A 26129-nucleotide genomic window follows, 5' to 3' on the forward strand; every position below is an offset into this window, starting at 1 on the left:
GGGCACCTGCTGTGGGTGAAGCCCAAAGCAGCTGCCTGGTTTGCCTGGTCTTAGCTGCACCCCTGATATGGTACAAAGGTCAAGGTGTAACTTCCAGAGTTCATACATATAGGAGTGAAATCTTCTTGCAGGCATGCCCTAAGGACAACACAATGGGACAGGCCGGAGATAATAGCAGCATAAACTAGAAAGAGATCCCTTGATGAGTCATATGCTGACGAAACATGTCGGGCGGAGCCTAACTACGCAACCAGGAACTAGGGAAGCAGCACGGCGGTGTCCCACGTGAGTGAAAGCCGGGAGTAGCGCGCACGAACGGCGGAAACGAGTGGGACTACAAGGACCAGCCAGCCGGTGGCCAACCAAGCGGGGGAGAGCCCGTATTGAAGCAAATACTCTATGTGCTTATACCCAGTGGGAAAGTGTGAGTGCATTATCTTTTTATACACAATAAATTTAAGACGGTTTTACGCTATGAGAGGTTTTTTATTGAGTTCTAGAAATTGCATGGTGAACGCAAAGATGGCATCATAAAGTGGTGGAGTTCTATCCAGTATTTTGCCAGAGTGGTGGGGACGACCCGGGAACGGTCCCAATGCTACAATAGACCCATCTGAGGGTCTTCATAGACGGTGAGTCAGGCACCAAAGGGTGAGGTGGAGGCTGTTCTATTGGATGTCTGCCAGGCACAGGGGAATATCAAGTCTTATCTCTAATTTTGGATGCAACGAGAAACCTAGTTTCCTATGACATTGCATTGAAATGCTCATATCACGTGGATCATATGATTGAAACGGCATTATAGAGAACTGTTGTGGCACATAAAGGGGATCCTAACCTGCTTTGCAATACTGATGTGTAATACGAGTGTATTAGGAGTGTTTTATAGTGCTTTGTGCACATAACTTTTAATAATACCTGAGTGCGCTACCTCTGTGCATTGTTTAACTAGAAAGAGAATCACCAGGAATAAAGGTGCATAAACACACAAAAAATGTTACCCGCTGGGCTAAGGACGCGATGCCTCAAAATACACATGCATATGTATAAAATGTACATTTCTGCCAGAGTAAAATGCACAATAAATTACTTTTCCCTATGTTTCTGTCACTTACAGTATGCAGTAAAAATCTGAAAGGCCTTGGACTAGTCCAACTCCTCATGGGGGATTTTCAGTATTTCCCTTATTCTTGACAATAGCACTCTATGGAATGGATCCATACAAAGATGCAGGCTGGGCTCCCTACACATGCCTGTACACGTAGTGGCTAAGTTGGCTGCCTCCGCGCCTGATAATTGTGGCACCACATAGACCACAATGTTAATTGTTGGTTAGTGTTTGGAGTAAGCAGAGGGTGGGTTAGAGTGAGAAAATGTGATAGTAAAATATCTGTAGTAGAATCAGCCGTATTATGCCCAGCATACTATTTTGGCAGTTGGACTGAGCGACTCAGTTGCTCAATCCAACTGCCATTCAGGAAGTGCTTTAGAAATGCAGAAAACCCAGTGAATCCCCATGCACAGATGACAGCGAAATCTATTTGTGCATTTTACTCTAGAACAAGATACTTCAGTAGCGTGGCCGCTACTATGTTAATTAACATAGTAGCAGCCATGCTAGTGAAGTATTGTGGTAGAGATACATCACTACTATCAGCCACGGGCCGCCCATGAGGTGGGGCGAGGAAGGTTCCTCAGAAATGAAGGGGGGGGGGGGGGGGGCACCGAGCTGGAGGGGGTAGCGGACAAAACGGTGGGGAGGGGGTCAGACCACCCCTCCCTCACCTGGGTCCCCCCCCCGGTGTGCGCTCCCCCTCCAGCTATTAGCACAGAGTCAGGCAGCGGGCGGGTAAGCGATGACTCACCTCCTTGTACGTTCCAGCTTTGCATTCCACCGCTCATCATTCCCTGCAGTGCCGCCAACTGTACAGTGGGCGGCACTGCAGGAAGTGACGAGTGGTGGAACGCAGAGCTGGAACGTGCAAGGAGGCGAGTCATCGCTTCCCCGTCCGCTGCCTGACACTGTGCTTATAGCTGGAGGGGGACCCAGGTGAGGGAGGGTCCGACCCCCCTCCCCACCACTATGCCTGCTGCCTTTGCTGCACAAATATATCACTTGCAGATAAGCCAACGCCCCACTTTTAGCCCAATATTTTTTTTTACTAAAAAGCTGTCTTATTTTTGGTGATATACAGTATTACTCACCTGTACTCCTCTCTATAGACAGGTCTTGTTCTTTAATGCACACATGTTCATCTCCTTCCTCCACTTGACCTTTCACATTTTTCTCAGCTGCTCTGCTGTCTGTGGAGTCTATGAATAAAGAAGAGACTGATGCTTCTTGTACTGAATAAAGTAAGTGGGTCGGTGGGTAGGTGTACTTCAGGGGGTAACAACTCCTGACTCCCCTTTTTTCCTGTTTAGTCTATAAGCCTCACCTGTGCTGATGTCTGCAGGGATTTCCTCCTCCTTATACAGCTGGTCACCCATCACATATGCTTCTTCCCCTTCATCCCCCACTTCTACTTTAGTAGTAATCACATTTCCATCCTGTACCACACAAAACAATACAAACAGTAAATATATATCTACAAAGTCCAACAAGAGCATCGTATCACTTGCAAGACACACTGAAGTGATGATTACTACTATTACTTGTACTTATTAGTTATTTTCCCTTCATGTACTAACAATTACTTGTAATTATGTAGCACCATCAGCGCTGTACAGAGTACGGGACTGCTCTACTGTGCAGACATGAGACGTCTGCCCTTGTGCAGTACAGTGGACCAATTGGGCTCAGCTATTTCTGCCGGAGCCAAAGCAGAGAGTCACTAGTGTGTATGCGCAATTGCGCATACACCGACAAGTGCCAGCAAGCAGATGTTTGGGAGTCCCAACACGAGTCCAAACACCCCTCTACTGAGGAGAAGGAGAAGCCTCTTTAGGATCCAGAGGCTTTCCCCTCCCCAGGTAAGTACTCACCAGGGGCACTTTTCTTCTTATAGGTACACTTTAACTTCCTCTGCTGCAATATTTTGTAGCATCTACCTGATAATCTTCCTTTGCAGGATCCTGGGAACACAGAAGACCAGTACATCTCTCTGCTGCACCTGTATCGAAAATTTCCCAATATTGTTATTAAAGCATCAAAGACAAAACAGTAAATAAAGTAGCAAGGTTGAACATGGTACAGGGGTGCTGCTAAAGTTTTTGTGGTCCCAAACGGAACATCATTTGTGCCCCCCATGTTTTCAGAGGCCCCTTCTCCCATTATAATAGGAAGCCAATGTGCCCCTCCAATAGGTAGAACTTTCAGTACAGGTAGGTAACCAAAGGTGCAACTCCCCCCAGTTTAGGTAGCCAACCCAAGTATAGGTAGCCAAAGTGTTCCCCAATATAGGTAGCCCCCCCCCCATGGTGCCAGCGGGGATATGTAGCTTCCTGCGGTCTCCCATCCCCAACAATCACAGACCTGGAGATTGTCAGCAACCCAAAAAAGAGGAGAGCAGTACACAGTAACCTTGTGGCAAACTTAAAATGCAGGAAATGAGCAATGACCTCACTTCTGCATCTGCAGTGTACTCCGTGGTCACTGTGCCTCTCTTCCCTTTGTTAACATTGCTGCTGATCTGAGGTCTGTGAGTGAGTGACAGGGAAGCAGGGATGGCTGTACAAGTCACAGACAGGGCAGCCTGGCAGCATGGGGGGCACCTGCTGTGGGTGAAGCCCAAAGCAGCTGCCTGGTTTTCCTGGTCTTAGCTGCACCCCTGATATGGTACAAAGGTCAAGGTGTAACTTCCAGAGTTCATACATATAGGAGTGAAATCTCCTTGCAGGCATGCCCTAAGGACAACACAATGGGACAGGCCGGAGATAATAGCAGCATAAACAACTAGAAAGAGATCCCTTGATGAGTCATATGCTGACGAAACATGTCGGGCGGAGCCTAACTACGCAACCAGGAACTAGGGAAGCAGCACGGCGGTGTCCCACGTGAGTGAAAGCCGGGAGTAGCGCGCACGAACGGCGGAAACGAGTGGGACTACAAGGACCAGCCAGCCGGTGGCCAACCAAGCGGGGGAGAGCCCGTATTGAAGCAAATACTCTATGTGCTTATACCCAGTGGGAAAGTGTGAGTGCATTATCTTTTTATACACAATAAATTTAAGACGGTTTTACGCTATGAGAGGTTTTTTATTGAGTTCTAGAAATTGCATGGTGAACGCAAAGATGGCATCATAAAGTGGTGGAGTTCTATCCAGTATTTTGCCAGAGTGGTGGGGGACGACCCGGGAACGGTCCCAATGCTACAATAGACCCATCTGAGGGTCTTCATAGACGGTGAGTCAGGCACCAAAGGGTGAGGTAAGGGCTGTTCTATTGGATGTCTGCCAGGCACAGGGGAATATCAAGTCTTATCTCTAATTTTGGATGCAACGAGAAACCTAGTTTCCTATGACATTGCATTGAAATGCTCATATCACGTGGATCATATGATTGAAACGGCATTATAGAGAACTGTTGTGGCACATAAAGGGGATCCTAACCTGCTTTGCAATACTGATGTGTAATACGAGTGTATTAGGAGTGTTTTATAATGCTTTGTGCACATAACTTTTAATAATACCTGAGTGCGCTACCTCTGTGCATTGTTTAACTAGAAAGAGAATCACCAGGAATAAAGGTGCATAAACACACAAAAAATGTTACCCGCTGGGCTAAGGACGCGATGCCTCAAAATACACATGCATATGTATAAAATGTACATTTCTGCCAGAGTAAAATGCACAATAAATTACTTTTCCCTATGTTTCTGTCACTTACAGTATGCAGTAAAAATCTGAAAGGCCTTGGACTAGTCCAACTCCTCATGAGGGATTTTCAGTATTTCCCTTATTCTTGACAATAGCACTCTATGGAATGGATCCATACAAAGATGCAGGCTGGGCTCCCTACACATGCCTGTACACGTAGTGGCTAAGTTGGCTGCCTCCGCGCCTGATAATTGTGGCACCACATAGACCACAATGTTAATTGTTGGTTAGTGTTTGGAGTAAGCAGAGGGTGGGTTAGAGTGAGAAAATGTGATAGTAAAATATCTGTAGTAGAATCAGCCATATTATGCCCAGCATACTATTTTGGCAGTTGGACTGAGCGACTCAGTTGCTCAATCCAACTGCCATTCAGGAAGTGCTTTAGAAATGCAGAAAACCCAGTGAATCCCCCATGCACAGATTGACAAGTGGGAATTTTTACAACCTATTTTAGATGGCAGCGAAATCTATTTGTGCATTTTACTCTAGAACAAGGTACTTCAGTAGCGTGGGCACTACTATGTTAATTAACATACCAGCAGCCATGCTAGTGAAGTATTGTGGTAGAGATACATCACTACTATCAGCCACAGGCCGCCCATGAGGTGGGGAGAGGAAGGTTCCTCAGAAATGAAGGGGGGGGGGGGGCGCCGAGCTGGAGGGGGTAGCGGGCAAAACGGTGGGGAGGGGGTCAGACCACTCCTCCCTCACCTGCCCCCCCCCCCCGGTGTGCACTCCCCCTCCAGCTATTAGCACAGTGTCAGGCAGCAGGCGGGGAAGCGATGACTCACCTCCTTGTACATTCCAGCGATGCATTCCACCGCTCATCATTCCCTGCAGTGCCGCCAACTGTACAGTGGGCGGCACTGCAGGAAGTGACGAGAGGTGGAACGCAGAGCTGGAACGTGCAAGGAGGTGAGTCATCGCTTCCCCGCCTGCTGCCTGACACTGTGCTAATAGCTGAAGGGGGACCCAGGTGAGGGAGGGACCGACCCCCCTCCCTACCACTATGCCTGCTGCCCCTTCCTGGCTGCTACCCCCATTAGGCTACCTATACTGGGGGCAATTATACTACCTATGGGGAGGAGGGGGGGGGAGGCATCCTCACAACTTTGTCTCAGGCGGCAAAAAGTCTAGAACCGTCCCTGACTACTGTGCGGCTTTGGTAAGTGCTTAGTTACGCAGGCTACGCTGCCACTAGCACATGTAGAGTGCATGGCAAGAAAATGAAGTCACGCTGATTTAATAGCATGAGCAACAGGAGGTTGCTCACACTATTTTGCTTAGTGAATCAACCCCTGTGTGCCTACTTGAGAAGCTAGACTTGTAGTTTGCAGGAAGCAGATGATGAGCAATAATAAGACATCTTCATGTCAACAGCAAGCTATTCAGATGCAGATTTTGCAGATTTCTTATTTAGCCCCATCTCAGGTTTTCTTTAAGCCTGTATGGATAGGTGCCCTTGAGCAACAAAGCAGAGCTACAGAGATTTGAAAAGAGGCGGCCAATAAATACTGTCCTCTGCACTCTGAGTGTGAATGTGAATCAGGTAGCGCTTATTCCTCACCTGTGGGAGTTTCCTTCTCCTTACACAGCTCTTCCCCCGACACATAAGCATTTTCTGCTTCCTCTTCTTTCATCTCCACCTTCACATTATTAATATCTTCATTCTTCTAAAAACAATAATATCAACATAACTTGTACAGTGAATTACAGAAGGGAAATTACAAATCATGGGTTCCCCAGCCCTAGGCATACTTGAGCAATGATTTTCTACCTCTACCCTTCCCATAGTCCCCTAAGTAGAGATGTCGTGAACCTCTGATTTTCAGTTCGCGAACCCTGTTCGCGAACTTCCACGGAAGGTTTGGTTTGCGGAAAAGTTCGCAAACCGCAATAGACTTCAATGGGGAGGCGAACTTCAAAATTTTGAAAAATGGAAAAATGATAGAAAACATGTTTCAAAGGATCTAATACCTGGAGGAAGACATGATTGAGTGAATTACACATCAAGGGCTTGATTCACAAAGCCGTGCAAACTGTTTAGCACGGGTGTGCTAAACAGTTAGCACGTGAAGTGCCGTTCGCTGGCTTTTGCGCGTGCAAAGTGCCGCGATTCACGCAAAAGTCCGCGGCCGCGTGAATCGCAGCACTTTGCGCGCGCAAAAGTCCAAGAACGGCACTTCACGTGCTAACTGTTTAGCACACCCGTGCTAAACAGTTTGCACGGCTTTGTGAATCAAGCCCCAAAGGTCCCAGGCAAAAATCTAGATTTCACATAAACCCCTATTTTAAGGTCACAAATCTCATTAAATGTTCAATTACAGGCCTACACTGCTTTACAACATCAGGCAGTGTATCTCTCTCCCTCCTGCCCTTACTCCCTCCTCCTGGAGGGTCTCATCTTCCAGGGAATTCCAAAAGCCAGCTTATATACCTTGGCCGGGAATTGAACCCAGGTCTGAGGGCTTGGTAGTCAGCTCTCTTAACCGCTATACCACCACCAACACTACATGCGGAAGGCAGCCTAGCATGTACCATTATGATCTATCCTAGAGAAAAATGGGTTTGCTTAAAGATTTGTAGGCTTTTAAAAGCCAGCTTACATACCTTGGCCGGGAATTGAACCCAGGTCTGAGTGCTTGGTAGTCAGCTCTCTTAACTGCTATACCACCACCAACACTACATGCTGAAGCCATCCTAGCATGTACCATTGTGATATACCCAAGAGAAAAATGAGCTTGCTCTCTCTCTCTCTCTCTCTAGGACTTGATGGCTTTAAACTGAAAATTCACTTCAATGGCATCAACGGATACCAGCAGAATTTCACAGGCAATTTCGGAATTCTGCCGGATTGAAAAAGCAATTCTGTTCCGACCAAATGGAATGGAATGACCAATTTCCGCCCAAAATTGCGGAAAATACAACTCCACGGAAAGCGGTGATAATCCCTACTAGCGAGAGAGAGAGAGAGAGAGAGATTAATCTACATGGCTATCTGGGGTTCTCTTCGGACAACTGTTGAACACAAAATGAAAGGCCATGCCTGGGTGGGGTTGAACTACCAACCTTTTAGTTAACAGCCAAGCACGCTAACCAATTGTGCCACAGAGACTGTGTTCTATTCCTGGCCAATGTGAGTTGGCTTTTGACATATTACACATCCTTAAGCAAGCTCATTTTTCTCTAGGATAGATCATAATGGTACATGCTAGGCTGCCTTTAGCATGTAGTGTTGGTGGTGGTATAGCGGTTAAGAGAGCTGACTACCAAGCACTCAGACCTGGGTTCAATTCCCGGCCAAGACCTTGGTTCAATCCCCAGCCAAGGTATGTAAGCTGGCTTTTAAAAGCCTACAAATCTTTAAGCGGCGAATCGGCGGGTAGTTATGCACACGCACCTAGCAAAGTGCTAGCTGCTTGTAGCAAGAAAAAAAAATGATGTAAATCGGCCCAGCAGGGCCTGAGCAGCACCCTCCGGCGGCTTACCCCGTGTCACACATGGGGTTACCGTCAGGGAGGTTAAGGGCTTGAGGACCAGCTCATAGTCCCTGTCTGCTGTATAGTGCCACAATGAGTACCATGGGTCACGCTAACAGCATAACCCATGGTATCCTGCTGCCGGTAGAAATGGTAGCTAAAGAGCTATGGGCCCCGGTGCAAGTTTTACAACTCTATACATAACAATTGATACGGCGCACCAAAACCTGCCAAAGACAACTGCAGTGTCAGAGGTGTAAGAAGGGGATAGGGAACAGTTTGTTAATGATTACCACTATTCAAAATATCTATAGAAGTGATTATTACCAGCACAGGACCAATAGAGAGCTAATACTGTAGTTGGGGGAGAGCCCCTATGGGCCCCTATAGCCTAAGGGCCCCGAAGCAATCGCAACCTCTGCAACCCCTATTGCTACGCCCCTGTCTGTTTCATAGGACCAAGAAGAGCAGCCAGCAGTTGCAGAACCGGGGGACACGGAGTATGAGACGGCGGTGATCAAAGCGGACACGGCAACCAGTTTAGTGCGATTAGACACTGCATACCTTTACCTGTCATTGCGTACATTTACTTGGCAAGTCTGAAAAAATGCAGCAAGTTGGGACCCTGTGTTCTGTTTAACGCAACACAGCAAACTGATAGATTTTTTTTATTAAAGACGCGTAAGCAGATTCTATTTTTAACATAAGAATCAGGCTTTTCTGCGCTGAGCAGAGCATCAAAATGTACCAAACGTACTTTTTTTTTAAATGGGTGGAAACCGAGCCTTAGAGTAGGGTCACACCTGAGGCCCCCGGAAAAAGGGCATTCCTGGTCAGTAGCCGGCTGTCAGAAATGGCAGAAATGGGGAATCGCCCATGGGAGGCGTAGTGTCATTTTTTTTTTTAACCCACTGCAGAAAACCGCATACTGCTCCTAGTGCACTGAGATTGTGCATCAGGAAGCATTATATAAATACCTGGGGCTTCCTACAGGCTTATCGCTCCCTTTCCGTCCTCCTCCCCCTCCTGCTTCTTCTACAATTGGACCCACAAAGTCCTCTGGTCCAGGGCCAACTGAGCGTGCACAACCCGGACGTGCATGTGCTCCCATCGCCGGGAGCAGGACGGAGGAGCATGCGCTTCTGGACTGCGCATGCGCTGACAGGAGGATTTTCTGGGGCCAGATGTGGACGACCCAGGCGGGATAGGATGGCTAGGGAGCAATAAGCCTGGGGGGAGCTGGAGGAAGCCCCAGGTATGCATTTTTTTTATTCCCATCTCAGGTACACTAAGGTCCTTCCATACTGTGCATATTGTGCTGCAATACCATTATTGCAAATGCAATGGTGCAGAAAAGTTGCAGCACGTGTTAGATGCATGGAGTGCCCAGTTAGTATGCTTTACTGCCACTGTAAATGCACACAATGGGTATCATTCATAAAGCATTTCCGCATGCGGAAATGCTTAATACCGGTGACTTTACCGACCACTCAGCATAATCCCCATTCATAAAGGCTCTTTCCGCATGAAAAGCTGACAGAGCGATACATTTCCGCCTTGTCTGGAGTTTTTCTAGATTAATCTAGAAAAAGTTACAAACACGTCTATTCATAAAGATTAGAGCAAGCGGTATCCGGAAGGAAAATACTGCTTGCTCTACAGTAGCGATAGGCGGGCGGATTACATGTAAATGAATGGGACGGACCTCCCAAGCAGCATCAGGCAGAGGAGCGCACGGAGGGAATCGGGCAGCTTTTATGTTTCCGCATGTCTTCCACCACGCTACCGCAGCTTCCTCCAGAAAACCTCTGCACTTCTACCGCAACAGGCAACTTCTTTATGAATGACCACCCAGAAGTCTTAATTACCGGTTGCGGAGAAGAACGGTGTTTTCCCGCACTACCGACAGCCTCTTTATGAATGATACCCTTTGTCCAGTAAACACATAGCCTGACAATGAGCAGCATCTGGACACTCAGAGGAGGCGATCTAGTCCACCTTGGGCTTTATTCAGTAGTTTATTTTCCCCAAAAAACAATACCTTTCATTCATTTAGTGATCTAGCACAACACAGCAGACTGCAAAACAAGACGCCTATACGTACCCTATTTGTGCTTGAGGCGATTACAATCTACCATCTGGCAACAGAAAATTCCAGAATGTTGGTTCATAGCTTTATTTATGTATTTATTGTACCTATAAAGCGCCAACATATTACTCAGCGCTGGACATTAGTTTAGGTTACAGACAATATTTAGGGGTGACATACAGCAAAATGACAATACATGAATACAAGAAAGACCAGATCATGGAGCACAGTATGAGTACACGGTAATGCTTAGTCAGTCACTGGATGGGAGCATGGAGAGTAGGCAAGTTAGGTTCATTCAGATGCCTAGCATGGGTTCACAGTAATGGAGGTGCATGATCAGGTAGGACACAAAAGGAGGAGGACCCTGCGCAAAGGTTTACAATCTAGAGGGAGAGGTAAGGACACGAAAGGTAGTAGGCCAGAGTGAAAAGGTGAGTTTTAAGGGCTTTCTTGAAGATGTTGAAGGAGGGGGCTGCCCTAATGGGTGGAGGTAGGGAATTCCATAGTGTTGGAGCAGCTCTTGAGAAGTCCTGGAGGCATGCATGGGACTGGGTGATGCGGGGGGCGGTTAGGCGAAGTTCATTGGAAGAGCGGAGTGAGCGGCTAGGTGTGTACCTCTGAGTAAGATCAGAAATGTAGGTTGGACAGGTTTTGTGGACAGATTTGTAGGTCAGACACAGTATCTTGAATCTGTTACTGGACTGGATAGGAAGCCAGTGGAGGGATTCAAGGAGGGGATCCGCCGTGGTGGAGCGATGGGAGCAGTGGATAATTCTGGCTGCCGCATTCATGATGGACTGCAGTGGGGCTGTTCGGGTCATAAGGAGACCAGACAGCAGGGTATTGCAGTAGTCAAGGCGGGAAATTATGAGGGCATGGATGAGGAGTTTGGTGGTGGCAGAGGTCAGGAAAGGGCAAATCTTACAGATGTTACGAAGGTGGAAGTTGCAGGACTTTGTGAGGTTTTGGATGTGGGGAGAGTGCGGAGTCCAGGGTGACACCCAGACAGCGGGCTTGAGAGGTATGGCGAATGGTAGTGTGGTTAACAGTGACATGCACATCCAGGAGGTTCGTGGATGGCCAGGGTGGGAAGATCATAAATTCCGCTTTGTCTTGATTTAGTTTCAGGAACCTAGCGGACATCCAGGAGGAGATAGCTGATAGGCAGGAGGAGACCTTGTCCATGGTAGTGGTGGATATGTCAGGGGTGTGGAGGTAGATCTGGGTATCATCTGCATACAGATGATAGTTAAAACCCATGGAGGAGATAACCTTGCCAATGGAGGATGTGTATAGGGTGAACAGTAGGGGGCCAAGGACCGAACCTTGGGGGACTCCCACCGAAAGGTGGTTGGGGGTGGAAGAGGACTCATTGAAGGCGGTCGTGAAGGAGCGGTTGGAGAGGTAGGATGAAAGCCAGGACAGGGCAAGATCGTGAATGCCCATGGACTGGAGGAGTAGGGGATGATCTACTGTGTCAAAAGCTGCTGAAAGGTCAAGGAGGAGGAGAATGGATTATTTACCTTCAGCTTTAGCTAAGGCAAGGTCATTGACCACTTTGGTGAGAGCAGTTTTGGTTGAGTGGGCAGGCCGAAATCCAGATTGCAGTGGGTCTAGCAGTGAGTTGGCATTGAGGTACTGGGTCAGGCGTTTGTGAACCAGACGCTCGAGGAGTTTTGAGGCAAAAGGGAGGAGGGAGATAGGACGGTAGTTGGAGGGTAGCGAGGGAGGGATTCTTGAGCAGGGGCAGTACTGTGGCCTGCTTGAAGTCTGAGGGGAAGGTGCCTGTGGATAGGGAGAGGTTGAACAGGGTAGTGAGGACTGGGGCCAATTCCGTGAAGTGAGGCTGGAGTGAATCAGAAGGGATGGGGTCAAGGCGGGAAGTAGTGGTATGGGAAGTCTGCAGTAGGTGGTTGACTTCCTCAGTGGTAGTAGGAGTGAAGGATGTGAGGGGAGGATAGGGTAGAGGAGGAGCTGGTTGGGAGGGGGTGGGAGATGAAGATTGGATATTTCCTGGTGGATGGAGACAATTTTGTTGGTGAAGTAGGTGGCTAAATCTGTGTCAGAGAGGGAGGAAACGGAGACTAGAAATAGTGTGAGGAGGACTACAATACAATCAGGTTTAGGTTGATTATTTATGTTAGTGTTGCAGTTAAATATGTGGTATTTGCAAGCACGTCTATGCCTCAATATCTGCTGTTGTACTGACATTAGTCTGCAGGGCTGGGCCGAGGCATAGGCTGGAGAGGCTCCAGCCTCAGGGCGCAGTGTAGGAGGGGGCGCAAAATTCATTCAGCTGTCATTCCTAATTGTGTTTGAAGTAGAAAGAAATAAGAAAAGGGGATACATGGCAGTGACTGCAAGCCAGATAACTAGATATTAAGGTGTTGGGGAGGTTGTGGGCCCATGGGGGCCTGTTAGTCTAATAGCAATCAGTGTGTGATGGCTGGGGTGGCAGGGATGGAGGGGCGCACTTTGGTGTCTCAGCCTTGGGTGCTGGAGGACCTTGTCCCGGCTCTGTTAGTCTGCACTCCCCAGGGAATATTCCCAATTTGCTTTTTGAATATCAATATCCAATCTAATACAATTTAGAGAAGTTGCTGGAGAATCGCCATTTCTTAGGGATCCCGCATCTAGCCAACAGACAACACTGCTCCTCACCCTTCTCTCTATCTATATCCTATGGACTCATAAATAAGAAAGCAGTACCTCCAGCTCCATCGCCCAGAACAGGAAGATTCAATAACTCCTCCTCGACACTCCGATTGGCTACAACAAAATGGCGGCTTTCGGTTCTAAGGACATCTGCCGAAAATGACGTGTGGATAACATTCCAATGAATTTTCCATTCTGTGTATGAATTGCCTGTACCGAATTCCTCCAGTGTTGTGCAACAGTATACTCACAAAGTGATGAATTATACAGGGGCAAAAAAATAGCTTGTGCTACACGATGATGGCCGCTAGCTGTAGACGAGCCCCGCAGGAGGGAACCAGGAAGGCACCCGAAAGGTCCTGGGAAGCTAAGAGCGGAAGTATGGTGTGTTACCTGTTCTGATAAAGGACCGAGGAGCAGGGTAAAGGAAACAGTGCAAGGAAAATCGGGCCAAATCTGAATACCCCACCTACCCTGGTTACCGGAACTTATCTCCTGACCACACAGGTCGCACATATGCAGCAAGCATTTAGGCAGCCCGAATCGTCCATGAAAATCATCATTAGTTGCAGCGATGCTTATTAATACCCGACCGTCCAGATGTCCATTGAAATAAGAAATCTTGTTACATTTAAAGCAGAAGCAATCTCACACTTTCGATGAGCCCCCGAGATGCATTCATACACTTCCTGTAACTGGTGGATGATGAATGGTGCCAGGGTCTCTAGCCAGGGAGGGACAGGGATCCTCCGCCCCGCCAATCTGTAGTAACAACTGATGTGTAGCTTCCCAGGCGGTTGCAGCTGCCTAGATAGATACATGAACAGCCCAAATATTGTATCAACTTCTAGCGTCTGTTACAATGTTTCCTGTCTGGCTCCGCCTCCTCTCCTCTGATGTGAGATGTTTCCCCTGAGCCGATACATAACAGCTTGTGCTGTGTGCATAAAGAGCTGCATGGAAACGTCGTTGTGAAATCTCTATACTCCTTCCGCTATTTCTCATTGCTTTATCATAATCTAGTATAGTTTTTCAATAGGCAGGCAAGCAAATAAGAGGGCTTATACTTTTGAGAAAATTGGCGGGCTGCTGCAGGAACATTTGGACAGTAACGGATGTCCTCCAATAGCCAATCAGGGAGAGACAAGACACGCCCCGACCAATCAGAGGGCAGGGCTCAGTATAAATAGGAGTAGCGGCGGCTGTGTCTCCCCATATTCGCAGCAGCACATTAGTGACGCTGATTAGCAGGCATGGCCAGAACCAAGCAGACAGCCCGCAAGTCCACCGGCGGGAAGGCTCCCCGCAAGCAGCTGGCTACTAAAGCCGCCCGTAAGAGCGCTCCAGCCACCGGCGGAGTGAAGAAGCCCCACCGCTACCGGCCCGGCACTGTGGCTCTCCGCGAGATCCGCCGCTACCAGAAATCCACCGAGCTGCTAATCCGCAAGCTGCCCTTCCAGCGCCTGGTGCGGGAGATCGCCCAGGACTTCAAGACCGACCTGCGCTTCCAGAGCTCGGCCGTCATGGCTCTGCAGGAGGCCAGCGAGGCTTATCTGGTGGGGCTCTTCGAGGACACCAACCTGTGCGCCATCCACGCCAAGAGGGTCACCATCATGCCCAAAGACATCCAGCTGGCCCGCAGGATCCGCGGCGAGAGGGCCTAATCACGTCACGCAGCCATCCTATTACGTCACACAACACAAAGGCTCTTCTCAGAGCCACCCTACATCCTCCTTACAGAGCTGTAGTACCGCACGTCACTGAGTTTACTACTCTCGCTGCTTTGTTCTGAGTTCTATACATAAACTGCAGCTGCATAGTTGATGCTGGAGGGTGACGCGATGTTGGGGCAGCTGTACTCTTCCCTCCCAGCACTTCCAATTTTATACAAATAAGATCTCACAGCAGCACGAGCTGCTCAGGAAGTGGATGTGACGTTTGGTACAGAACAGTTCTTGTCTAATTATCGTAACGTTGCTTATTTGGCGTAGATCTCATACCGGTCACTTATATCGTTTACTGTAGGCGACTTCATAGGGCAATGCTATGCATTTGGAGTCAATTCCTTTTGGCACGTTATTTTCCCAAAATTTCAGGATAGCGGAGGAATTGAGGTGGATACAGTAATAAGTATTGTAGGAAGAAAATACTACTGCAGTAACATTGCTGATCCAATTCAAGTTAGTTCACCCTCAACCACAGCAGTGCGAAACTATGTCAGATGTGATTAGCTGAACTGCATTTGCGCTATAATGTATTCTGATGATGTTCATTAACACGTGGATGACTTAACCAATTAACTCAGATATGCACTGTGCTGGTTCTGATCTTCAGACTATAATAGTCCAATAAATAGCTTCCGGCAATTTGCTATTAGAAGTACAGCTGGAGCTCTCGCCCGGTCCCCAACACAGTGACTATTCGGAGCTACCTAGCTTTCTCTGAAGGGCTGCCATCCTTTGTCTTGTTTGTCCCTGGATAGAGAATGTCAGAGTAGAGAAGGACGTTACACATCCTATTACCGACAACCCCAGCAGGTGACCTGGTTCCCTTTCTGTATGCAGATGCCCACCCATGTAGATGTGGAAGGCGGACATACACGCCAAGAGATAGCAGAGTCGGGGGACCTGGCAACGGCTCATTACTAGAATCTCGGGTGTTATTAGTTGCACTCAGCTCTCCATGCCCCCGGGGATGCACGTTTCTCTATCATCCTTATAACAGCAGCAACATTCAGAAAGATCACTACAATGTATTAGTTGAGAGAAGAACACCACTATATACACCGGAGCCCTCGAGATAATTAGTGACGGTGTCAGGGAAGCGCTGCTGAGTAGCTGGAGGAACAGAGTGCAGCCAAGATGTAGCATGCAGCTTTCTGCAGACAGCTGAATGTAGAGACCTTCCCCCCCCAATTTGGAAAGATTGCACAGCATACGGCAATTTGCTTCATGCAAGGTTCTCAAATGGCGGGATGCAGCTCAATAGCACAAGTCTGTCACGAACAAACTGCTCTCCGTCAGTCACTCCACCTTGTCCCAGGAAGGGACACAGTACACAAATTCTGCCCCTGAAATGTTTCACCTTGCTTCATGAGAGAACCAGCCCTGCACACGTTCTATCTGCATATACTAGGCACGGGACAACTCCAGCTACAGATCCCCTAGTCTCCCTGCAGCGAGTAGATGGGGTGATGTGCGGCACTACAGCTCTGTATAGAGGATGTGGGGTGGCTCTGAAAAGAGCCTTTGTGTTGTGTGACGTAATAGGATGGCTGCGTGACGTGATTAGGCCCTCTCGCCGCGGATCCTGCGGGCCAGCTGGATGTCTTTGGGCATGATGGTGACCCTCTTGGCGTGGATGGCGCACAGGTTGGTGTCCTCGAAGAGCCCCACCAGATAAGCCTCGCTGGCCTCCTGCAGAGCCATGACGGCCGAGCTCTGGAAGCGCAGGTCGGTCTTGAAGTCCTGAGCGATCTCCCGCACCAGGCGCTGGAAGGGCAACTTGCGGATTAGCAGCTCGGTGGATTTCTGGTAGCGGCGGATCTCGCGGAGAGCCACAGTGCCGGGCCGGTAGCGGTGGGGCTTCTTCACTCCGCCGGTGGCTGGAGCGCTCTTACGGGCGGCTTTAGTAGCCAGCTGCTTGCGGGGAGCCTTCCCGCCGGTGGACTTGCGGGCTGTCTGCTTGGTTCTGGCCATGCCTGCTAATCAGCGTCACTAATGTGCTGCTGCGAATATGGGGAGACACAGCCGCCGCTACTCCTATTTATACTGAGCTCTGCCCTCTGATTGGTGGGGGCGTGTCTTGTGTCTCTCCCTGATTGGCTATTGGAGGGCATCCGTTATTGTTCAAATGTACCGCCAGGCTATTGTTCCAGCAGCAGCCCGCCAATTTCCCCTAAGAGGTCATACTTGCCTATTAAACTATACTAGATAATTATAAAGCCGCGGGAAATAGTGGAAGGATTAGGAACATAAAATAAAGTACTTGTTTCTCTGCAGCTCACACAGCACAAGCTGTTCTGTATCGGCTCAGATCAGAGGAGGAGAGGAGGCGGAGCCAGAGAGGAAACATTGTACCAGATGAGAGAAATAGATACAATATTTGGGCTGTTCATGTATCTATCTAGGCAGCTGCAGCCGGCTGGGAAGCTACACATCACTTGTGACTACAGATTGGCAGGCGGGGGATCCCTGTCCCCATTCATCAGCCACCATAGTCATAGGTAGTGAAAGAAATGCTCCAGACAGAAATGAAAAGCCTACTGCGGCTGCTTATCCTTGTGATAAGATATTTTATGTCAATGGACATCTGGCTAGTTGGGTCTTAAATAAACAAAAATCTAAAAACAAGCATAAAATCTATAACGTATGTAAGAAACCTTAACAAATTTTTTCTTGCATACGTTATAGATTTTTATGCATCGTATATTTTTTTATTTTCCCTACTGCGGTAGGTCAGTAGAGGTGATTGGTGCGTGTCTGGGTGAATTTGGAGGCTGCTAGATGTACATATACTCATTTGAAGGCAGCTTTTTATATTGTTACTACCTGGGGCTATTATAGTATTGAGAGAGTGAAAGGAGGATGAGTGAATTTAGCAGCAGGATTAAAAAAGGCAGTGGCATGTCCAATATATATTTTCCCATACCGTTTATCATCTACCGCTGCATTGATGAAGGGCCGGGTATGTTCTGCTCTGGGAGACTGGGGTATGTCCGAGTGTAAAGAGGTCGTCTGCTGCAGTGTTCTGAACAACATCCCTACACACAGATTAAAGGCTGCATGCTAAAACTGTTCAGCCATCTTCCCATCTGCGAACACCCTGTCTGACCCCATAATTCCCCCTGAAACACAGGGGTCAGGACAGTGAGCACCTATTAGTTACAATAATCTACTGGCTCTACAATAGTGTTGGGTGGGCAGTGGCAACCATCCAATCATTTTGTAACTTGGCACATTCAACCACTACTAAAACTCAAAGGAGAGGAATGCCGAAGTTCCACTTCTGTGTATTGCATGGCAGATCGGATAGTATTAGGAAGTATTACCAAGTCACCCTGATCTTGCAGACTTTGTAACGGTTTTAATTTGCAAGATCACTGTAAATTTTATCAATGCATTATGTGTCCAAACATATCATACAGGGAATACCGGTCATTATACTGTTCTGCCTAATTTAGGAATATATTTGTTCGGCCTCCTTTAAGTTCACGAAATAAATCTAAGCATTTTACTAGCTGTGAACAGGCTCTGCCGCATGATAAAAGCCGATAGACCAACGTCACTCAGCTCATATATGGATATGAATCAGCCTAAACCACAAATCGTTAAAATAAGTGGCCTAGAGGTGGGAAGAAACTACTACGTGTAGGACCCATACTGCGCAGGTGACTAGCCAATAATCTGTGTTAACGTATATAGGGTGCTGCAAGCAGTGGCTGGATGGTGTACTGGTTAAGGGCTCTGCCTCTGACATGGGAGACCTGGGTTCGAATCTCGGCCTGTTCAGTAAGCCAGTAATTCAGTAAGGAGTTCATTGGGCAAGACTCCCTAACACTGCTACTGCCTACTGAGTGCGCTCTAGTGGCTGCCTCGCAAGCGCTTTGAGTCCGACAGGAGAAAGGCGCTATACAAATACTGCCATTAATTAAAAAGAACAGATCAGGTGCATATTGGATGACAGGCCGCCTAATACTGAAAGGTAATAAACCAGCTCCGTAGCGATTTGGTGGGTGGCTCTTAGAAGAGCCTTTGGGGTGTGCTTAGTATCCGGGCAGCGCTGTTACTTGGCGCTGGTGTACTTGGTGACGGCCTTGGTGCCCTCGGACACGGCGTGCTTGGCCAGCTCTCCCGGCAGCAGCAGGCGGACGGCGGTCTGGATCTCCCGGGAGGTGATGGTGTGGCGCTTGTTGTAATGAGCCAGACGGGAAGCTTCCCCGGCGATGCGCTCGAAGATGTCATTGACGAAGGAGTTCATGATGCTCATGGCCTTGGAGGCAGGGGCGGCGCCAGGGGGGTGCAAGGGGGTGCTCGAGCACCCCCTAGAATCGTCCAAGCACCCCCAAAGCACCCCCTGGAGTGAACTGACTTCAGGCGTCTAAAAGACGCCAAGTCAGTTCACAGCGGCAGCCCGAAGCAGCAGAGCAGGGCTACGGTAAGATGGCCGCCCGGAGCCCTGTTCTGCAGACTTCGAGTCTGCAGTGCATGGCTTCGGGCGGCCATTTTCCCGTAGCCCTGCTCTCTGCATGCAGGCAGGAAGTCTCGTCGTGACGTCGGGAAGGAAGAGGATCGTGGGCGCGCGGGCGCTGTGCGCCACAATGAGGTCGGGACTCGGGACAGGAGGTCGGGAAAGAAGGTCTTCTGGCTGTAGGTGAGTAAATGGGTTTTTCGTTTCTTTTTCAGGTGATGCTGATTGTGCATATTGGGGTCATATCTGCTACGGATTGTGCATATTGGGGTCATATCTGCTACGGATTGTGCATATTGGGGTCATATCTGCTACGGATTGTGCATATTGGGGTCATATCTGCTACGGATTGTGCATATTGGGGTCATATCTGCTACGGATTGTGCATATTGGGGTCATATCTGCTACGGATTGTGCATATTGGGGTCATTTCTGCTACCGATTGTGCATATTTGGGTCATTTCTGCTACCGATTGTGCATATTGGGGTCATTTCTGCTACCGATTGTGCATATTGGGGTCATTTCTGCTACCGATTGTGCATATTGGGGTCATTTCTGCTACCGATTGTGCATATTGGGGTCATTTCTGCTACCGATTGTGCATATTGGGGTCATATCTGCTACGGATTGTGCATATTGGAGTCATATCTGCTACCGATTGTGCATATTGGAGTCATATCTGCTACCGATTGTGCATATTGGGGTCATATCTGCTACCGATTGTTCATATTGGGGTCATATCTGCTACCGATTGTGCATATTGGGGTCATATCTGCTACCGATTGTGCATATTGGGGTCATATCTGCTACCGATTGTGCATATTGGGGTCATATCTGCTACCGATTGTGCATATTGGGGTCATATCTGATAACGATTGTGCATATTGGGGTCATATCTGCTACCGATTGTGCATATTGGGGCCATATCTGATAACGATTGTGCATATTGGGGCCATATCTGCTACCGATTGTGCATATTGGGGCCATATCTGCTACGATTGTGCATATTGGGGCCATATCTGCTACCGATTGTGCATATTGGGGCCATATCTGCTACGATTGTGCATATTGGGGCCATATCTGCTACCGATTGTGCATATTGGGGCCATATCTGCTACCGATTGTGCATATTGGGGCCATATCTGCTACCGATTGTGCATATTGGGGTCATATCTGCTACCGATGGTAGCAGATATGACCCCAATATGCACAATCGGTAGCAGATATGACCCCAATATGCACAATCGGTAGCAGATATGACCCCAATATGCACAGATTGTGCATATTGGGGTCATATCTGCTACCGATTGTGCATATTGGGGTCATATCTGCTACCGATTGTGCATATTGGGGTCATATCTGCTACCGATTGTGCATATTGGGGTCATATCTGCTACCGATTGTGCATATTGGAGCCATATCTGATAACGATTGTGCATATTGGGGTCATTGGACGTTTTTTGTTAAAATCTGCTCACATTACGTGTATTTTCTTGAGAAAACCTGCACAATTATGTGAATTTTCTGGGAAAAGGGTCACAAAAACTTGGGCCCTCTGTCTTTGCGTTGCACTTTTAAAGGGAACCCGAGGTGAGAATAATATTGAGGCTGCCATATTTATCTCCCTTTAAGCAATACCAGTTGCCTGGCTGCCGTGCTGGTCCTCTGCCTCTTATTCTTTCAACCATAGACCCTGAACAAGCATGCAGCAGGTCAGGGGTTTCTGACAATATTGTCAGAACTGACAAGATTAGCTGCATGGCTTGTTTCTGGTGTAATTCAGTTCACTACTACAGCCAAATAGATCAGCAGGGCTGCCAGGCAACTAGTATTGTTTAAAAGGAAATAAATATGGCAGCCACCATATCACTCTCACCCTGGGTTCACTTTAAATGACAGTTAGCCCCGCCCTCATCCGGTCATGACCACGCCCATTTTTCACCGCGGCTCGCCGCAGGTTGTAGCCACACCCATATTTTTTTTTTTTTTTTTACCGCTTCGCGCGCCGCAGGCCGCCAGCTCCCCCGGAAATTGGTCCAGCACCTGCATAGCACCCCCTAAAAATTTTTCCTGGAGCCACCACTGCTTGGAGGAGATACCGGTGTCGGGATGTACCTGCTTCAGCACCTTGTACACGTAGATGGCGTAACTCTCCTTCCTGCTCTTCCTACGCTTCTTGCCGTCCTTCTTCTGGCTCTTGCTCACGGCTTTCTTGGAGCCCTTCTTGGGGGCAGGAGCGGACTTGGCTGGCTCAGGCATGGCTGGAAGATGCTGCTGCTCAGTCACTGCGGAGTGCGGAGATATACAGAGAGGCCACAGCGCCGCCTCCCCTCCTTATATGGGCGGCCTATGCAAACGCAGCTACTGAGGAGCTGCTGTGCTGATTGGCAGCGTCACTGTCACCGCCCGATCACCGCCCCTTCTCCCTCATTGGTTTAGCACAACTACACACCGGCTATTCAGGTATAACATGCAGAGCACCGCCCTAGTCGCTGATTGGCGGATTGCTAGACCGAGCCGCCATTGGCAGTACTGAATAGCAGCCAATCAGGTGACAGCGCGGGACAGCCTGCAGAGTATATATAGAAGGAGGAGGGCAGGATTAGGATACTTACGTTGGAGAGACACATCCTGATTAGCTGCCATCATCATCATGTCTGGACGCGGCAAACAAGGCGGCAAGGCCCGTGCTAAGGCCAAGACTCGCTCCTCCCGGGCCGGCCTGCAGTTCCCAGTCGGCCGTGTTCACCGTCTGCTGAGGAAGGGCAACTATGCGGAGCGGGTGGGGGCCGGAGCTCCGGTCTATCTGGCCGCAGTGCTGGAGTACCTGACCGCTGAGATCCTGGAGCTGGCTGGCAACGCCGCCCGGGACAACAAGAAGACCCGCATCATCCCCCGCCACCTGCAGCTGGCTGTCCGCAACGACGAGGAGCTCAACAAGCTGCTGGGTGGGGTGACCATCGCCCAGGGGGGAGTCCTGCCCAACATCCAGGCCGTGCTGCTGCCCAAGAAGACCGAGAGCCACAAGGCGGCCAAGAGCAAGTAATTCCCTGCAGCAGCGGCCGCCGGACACACACAGTACAGAACCACAAAGGCTCTTCTCAGAGCCACCCACACGGTCTATACAGAGCTGATTATACCATATGTTTCGCATTCTATAGTTTATGCACCTGGGAGATTATGTACAGCACTGCTTTGTATTAGTTTATACCGGATTTCTGTACCTAATTGTAGTTTCCCGAACACCTATAGCCAATGTGAAAACTATAAGCTGTGATTGTGGAGATCATTGCAGGTGAATTAGATTCTTAAAAAAGATACATCAGCCCAATACACAAGTGATGACGTTCGGGTTGATCCTGCTGAGTGCGGGAGACACCGCTTCTGGTACATGTAGAAAGTAACTTACACTTCACACGCATGTTCCTATAGTAGCTCTATGGGCGTGTAATGTATGGAGACCGACAAGTCCTCAGACTCCGCGCAAAGCTCTTCTATAACAAAGTGTGCAACAGTGCTATAAGCAGGCAATGCTGTTACTATTAGTGCACATCATCTATATAGTGGTGGATCTCCTGTCGGCTTCTTTTATTAATACCGTAGAAAACTTTTTTTCATTTATAAATTACAATTAATGCATTTGAGGATTAGCCTTTCAATCACAACCACCCAGTACAAACAGTAGGAAGTGTATCTGCACACTAACTGCCTCATTCACAATATGCAGAGCAATATTCTGGCAATGCTAGTGGCTGGGCGGAGAAGCTTCTATAGCTGTGATTGGCTGAGGCAGAGCAGTTGCTATTTTCAAGTTTGCCGACGAAATTCCTCGGAGCTGCCCGGATGGATGTGCGGTTGTTGTAGCGGGAGCTTCTATTCAGCATTTACTATATATTCCCCGCCGTATTCAGCCTTTCCTCGGCTCTGCTGCTACTATAATGCCAGGCCCGAGGCAGAGTTCCCCCATAAGAAGCACGTGAGGTTTGTGTTTCTGCTGTAACATTTACAGGGGGAATCCTGGAGGGACACAGATCGTCATTTAGCAGCACAGCTGTTACATTATGCCCAGTGTGAGGGGAAACATGCCGGAGAGCCTATGCAGAAGTGTTACTTGTGATGCTTTGTGAGCTGACAGAGCACATCACTGCCAATATAAGCCCTGATCTGTAGGGAGCGCTGCTGCTAAATGTCAGAAATGTAACATTGTATGTAATATTAGAGGAAGCAGAACAACCAACACTTAATAACTTATAAGAAATTAGACACATACAAAATGATTTTTGCAAAATCCGCCTGTGGCTCCGCCCCCTCCAAAAGTACAAAGTGTATCAAAGAGCAACATTCAGGGTCTGAGAAAATCATGATTATACTGAATCACCGTTTAGTTCAGTTATAAAAATGCTTGGATAAGCCTCCGCACGTGACACACAGGGAAGCATTGCTACTGCTACAGTGTATATTCATTATACAGTAAGAAAGTAGCTACAACTGTTATGAGGGTAACAATGATACATCCGCCCGTGGCTCCTCCCCCTCAGCGCAGTCTCCTGTCAGGTCCGCTCAGCCTGTATAAGAGGAGGGGAGGCGGCAGCGCACAGCATTGTGTATCTCCAGCAGAGAAGAAGCATCATGTCTGGCAGAGGAAAGGGCGGTAAAGGTCTCGGGAAAGGAGGCGCCAAGCGGCACAGGAAGGTGCTCCGGGACAACATCCAGGGCATCACTAAGCCCGCCATCCGCCGCCTGGCCCGCAGAGGGGGTGTCAAGCGTATCTCCGGCCTCATCTATGAGGAGACCCGCGGAGTGCTGAAGGTTTTCCTGGAGAATGTCATCCGCGATGCCGTCACCTACACCGAGCACGCCAAGAGGAAGACCGTCACCGCCATGGATGTGGTGTACGCCCTGAAACGCCAGGGGCGCACCCTCTACGGCTTCGGCGGCTAAACTACCCCGACTCCATCCCGACTACACAAAAGGCCCTTCTCAGGGCCACCCACCACCTCTATAGAAAGCGCTATGGTAATACTACGTATGTACACAATTATTCACACTGACACTTATTATAGCGTCTGGGGTTGGGGAATACAGTTCTGTATTGACACGGTAGGTGATACATGTACTACATATCAGACTCCGCACTTTATTTTATGAAACGGGATGATCCATAAGATGCACATTTTTGAGGAAGGATCACCGCCTCCACAGAAGCGCTATACAGTACTGTATGTATTGATGTAATACATGGAAGGGGAGTGATAAGGAGGTTAATACGCTCTGTATCATGTGAGGTCAACTGGAGATACATTGTAACCATATGGCTCCGGGACACACTTGCCTGAGCACCTTGCCAGCTGTGTTTTTAGCACAGAAGACCTACAAACACGTAAACGTTGAATCATGTTGCTGTTACATGTGAGCTTAGTATGTATCTATCTGAGGAAACAAAGTATCAGCTTTGCTGCACATATTCTCAGGACCACCCACCGCCTCTAGAAAGCGTAGTACTTTGTGCATCAATGTCATATTGATGGTTACATTGATTTCCGTCATAGTATCGGGGAATACAGCTGTTTTGTATTCATACCCCAGAAGAAAAATGTTCACCACATGGTGGCAGCACTTTGTTTTATTATACAAGAACAAACGAGTATTGAACAGTTTCTATACACTGTAGCAGGCCAGGAAGTAAGATTTGATACATTAGGGGAAGGGAGTATTGAACAGTTTCTGTACACTGTAGCAGTAGCTGAGATTTGATACATTATTATACATGTATTGCACAGTTTCTGTACACTGTAGCAGTAGCTGAGATTTGGATACATTATTATAAATATGGAAGGAGCGAGTATTGCGCAGTTTCTGTAAACTGTAGCAGTAGCTGAGATTTCATATGTTATTATACATGTATTGCACAGTTTCTGTACACTGTAGCTGAGATTTAATACATTATTATACATAGGGAAGGAGCGAGTATTGAGCAGTTTCTGTACACTGTAGCAGTAGCTGAGATTTTATACATAATTATACATGTATTGCACAGTTTCTGTACACTGGAGCAGTAGCTGAGATTTAATACAGTAGTATACATGTATTGCACAGTTTCTGTACACTGTAGCAGTAGCTGAGATTTAATACAGTATTATACATGTATTGCACAGTTTCTGTACACTGTAGCAGTAGCTGAGATTTAATACAGTAGTATACATGTATTGCACAGTTTCTGTACACTGTAGCAGTAGCTGAGATTTGATACATTATTATACATGTATTGCACAGTTTCTGTACACTGTAGCAGTAGCTGAGATTTAATACACTATTATACATGTATTGCACAGTTTCTGTACACTGTAGCAGTAGCTGAGATTTAATACAGTATTATACAGAGGGAAGGAGCGAGTATTGAGCAGGATCTATACACTGCAGTAGTAGCTGAGATTTAATACATTATTATAAATATGGAAGGAGCGAGTATTGCGCAGTTTCTGTACACTGTAGCAGTAGCTGAGATTTCATATGTTATTATACATGTATTGCACAGTTTCTGTACACTGTAGCTGAGATTTAATACATTATTATACAGAGGGAAGGAGCGAGTATTGAGCAGTTTCTGTACACTGTAGCAGTAGGTGAGATTTGGATACATTATTATAAATATGGAAGGAGCGAGAATTGTGCAGTTTCTGTACACTGTAGCAGTAGTAGAGATATGATACATTATTATACATCGGGAAGGAGCGAGTATTGAGCAGTTTCTGTACACTGTAGCAGTAGGTGAGATTTGGATACATTATTATAAATATGGAAGGAGCGAGAATTGTGCAGTTTCTGTACACTGTAGCAGTAGCAGAGATATGATACATTATTATACATCGGGAAGGAGCGAGTATTGAGCAGTTTCT

At 48.0% G+C, this 26129-nt stretch overlaps 6 protein-coding genes across 9 annotated transcripts in view; 3 read left to right on the plus strand and 3 right to left on the minus strand.

Moving 5' to 3' along the window:
• Window positions 1–17715, minus strand: part of LOC137534381 (zinc finger protein 84-like) — a 31287-nt gene extending 13572 nt beyond the window's left edge. Inside the window, exons 1-5 of one of the 4 annotated variants that reach the window (XM_068255865.1) lie at window positions 17694–17715; window positions 6385–6490; window positions 3052–3113; window positions 2439–2550; window positions 2206–2313 (exon numbers count right to left, since the gene is read on the minus strand). In XM_068255865.1, coding sequence (XP_068111966.1) covers window positions 2206–2313; window positions 2439–2550; window positions 3052–3113; window positions 6385–6457 — 355 coding nt within the window. In that variant the 5' untranslated portion in view covers window positions 6458–6490; window positions 17694–17715. Of the gene's footprint in view, window positions 1–2205; window positions 2314–2438; window positions 2551–2985; window positions 3114–4827; window positions 5318–6384; window positions 6491–13097; window positions 13808–17693 lie in introns of those variants that run through there. The other 3 variants (XM_068255864.1, XM_068255866.1, XM_068255867.1) reach the window with 3 other exon arrangements.
• On the plus strand, window positions 14297–14710 carry LOC137534417 (histone H3). Its single transcript, XM_068255912.1, has one exon. The coding sequence runs from the start codon at window positions 14297–14299 to the stop codon at window positions 14705–14707; it is 411 nt and encodes a 136-aa protein (XP_068112013.1). The 3' UTR covers window positions 14708–14710.
• Window positions 16220–16759, minus strand: LOC137534418 (histone H3). The gene has a single exon (XM_068255913.1). It carries the CDS (start codon window positions 16739–16741, stop codon window positions 16331–16333), a length of 411 nt encoding a protein of 136 aa, XP_068112014.1. The 5' UTR covers window positions 16742–16759; the 3' UTR covers window positions 16220–16330.
• Window positions 17716–18827: 1112 nt separating the features above from the next.
• On the minus strand, window positions 18828–21492 carry LOC137536786 (histone H2B 1.1-like). The gene is made up of 2 exons (XM_068258988.1): window positions 21349–21492; window positions 18828–19034 (listed from the first exon to the last, which is right to left on the minus strand). The coding sequence occupies exons 1-2, from the start codon at window positions 21490–21492 to the stop codon at window positions 18828–18830; spliced, it is 351 nt and encodes a 116-aa protein (XP_068115089.1).
• Window positions 21493–21886: 394 nt separating this feature from the next.
• On the plus strand, window positions 21887–22279 carry LOC137534425 (histone H2A type 2-B). The gene has a single exon (XM_068255919.1). The coding sequence runs from the start codon at window positions 21887–21889 to the stop codon at window positions 22277–22279; it is 393 nt and encodes a 130-aa protein (XP_068112020.1).
• A 1577-nt stretch (window positions 22280–23856) lies between these two features.
• Window positions 23857–24174, plus strand: LOC137534440 (histone H4). The gene has a single exon (XM_068255931.1). It carries the CDS (start codon window positions 23863–23865, stop codon window positions 24172–24174), a length of 312 nt encoding a protein of 103 aa, XP_068112032.1. The 5' UTR covers window positions 23857–23862.
• The last annotated feature ends 1955 nt before the right edge of the window (window positions 24175–26129 follow it).

The sequence above is a fragment of the Hyperolius riggenbachi genome, chromosome 10, assembly GCF_040937935.1.
Source record: "Hyperolius riggenbachi isolate aHypRig1 chromosome 10, aHypRig1.pri, whole genome shotgun sequence".
In the NCBI taxonomy this organism is placed as follows: Eukaryota; Metazoa; Chordata; class Amphibia; order Anura; family Hyperoliidae; genus Hyperolius; species Hyperolius riggenbachi.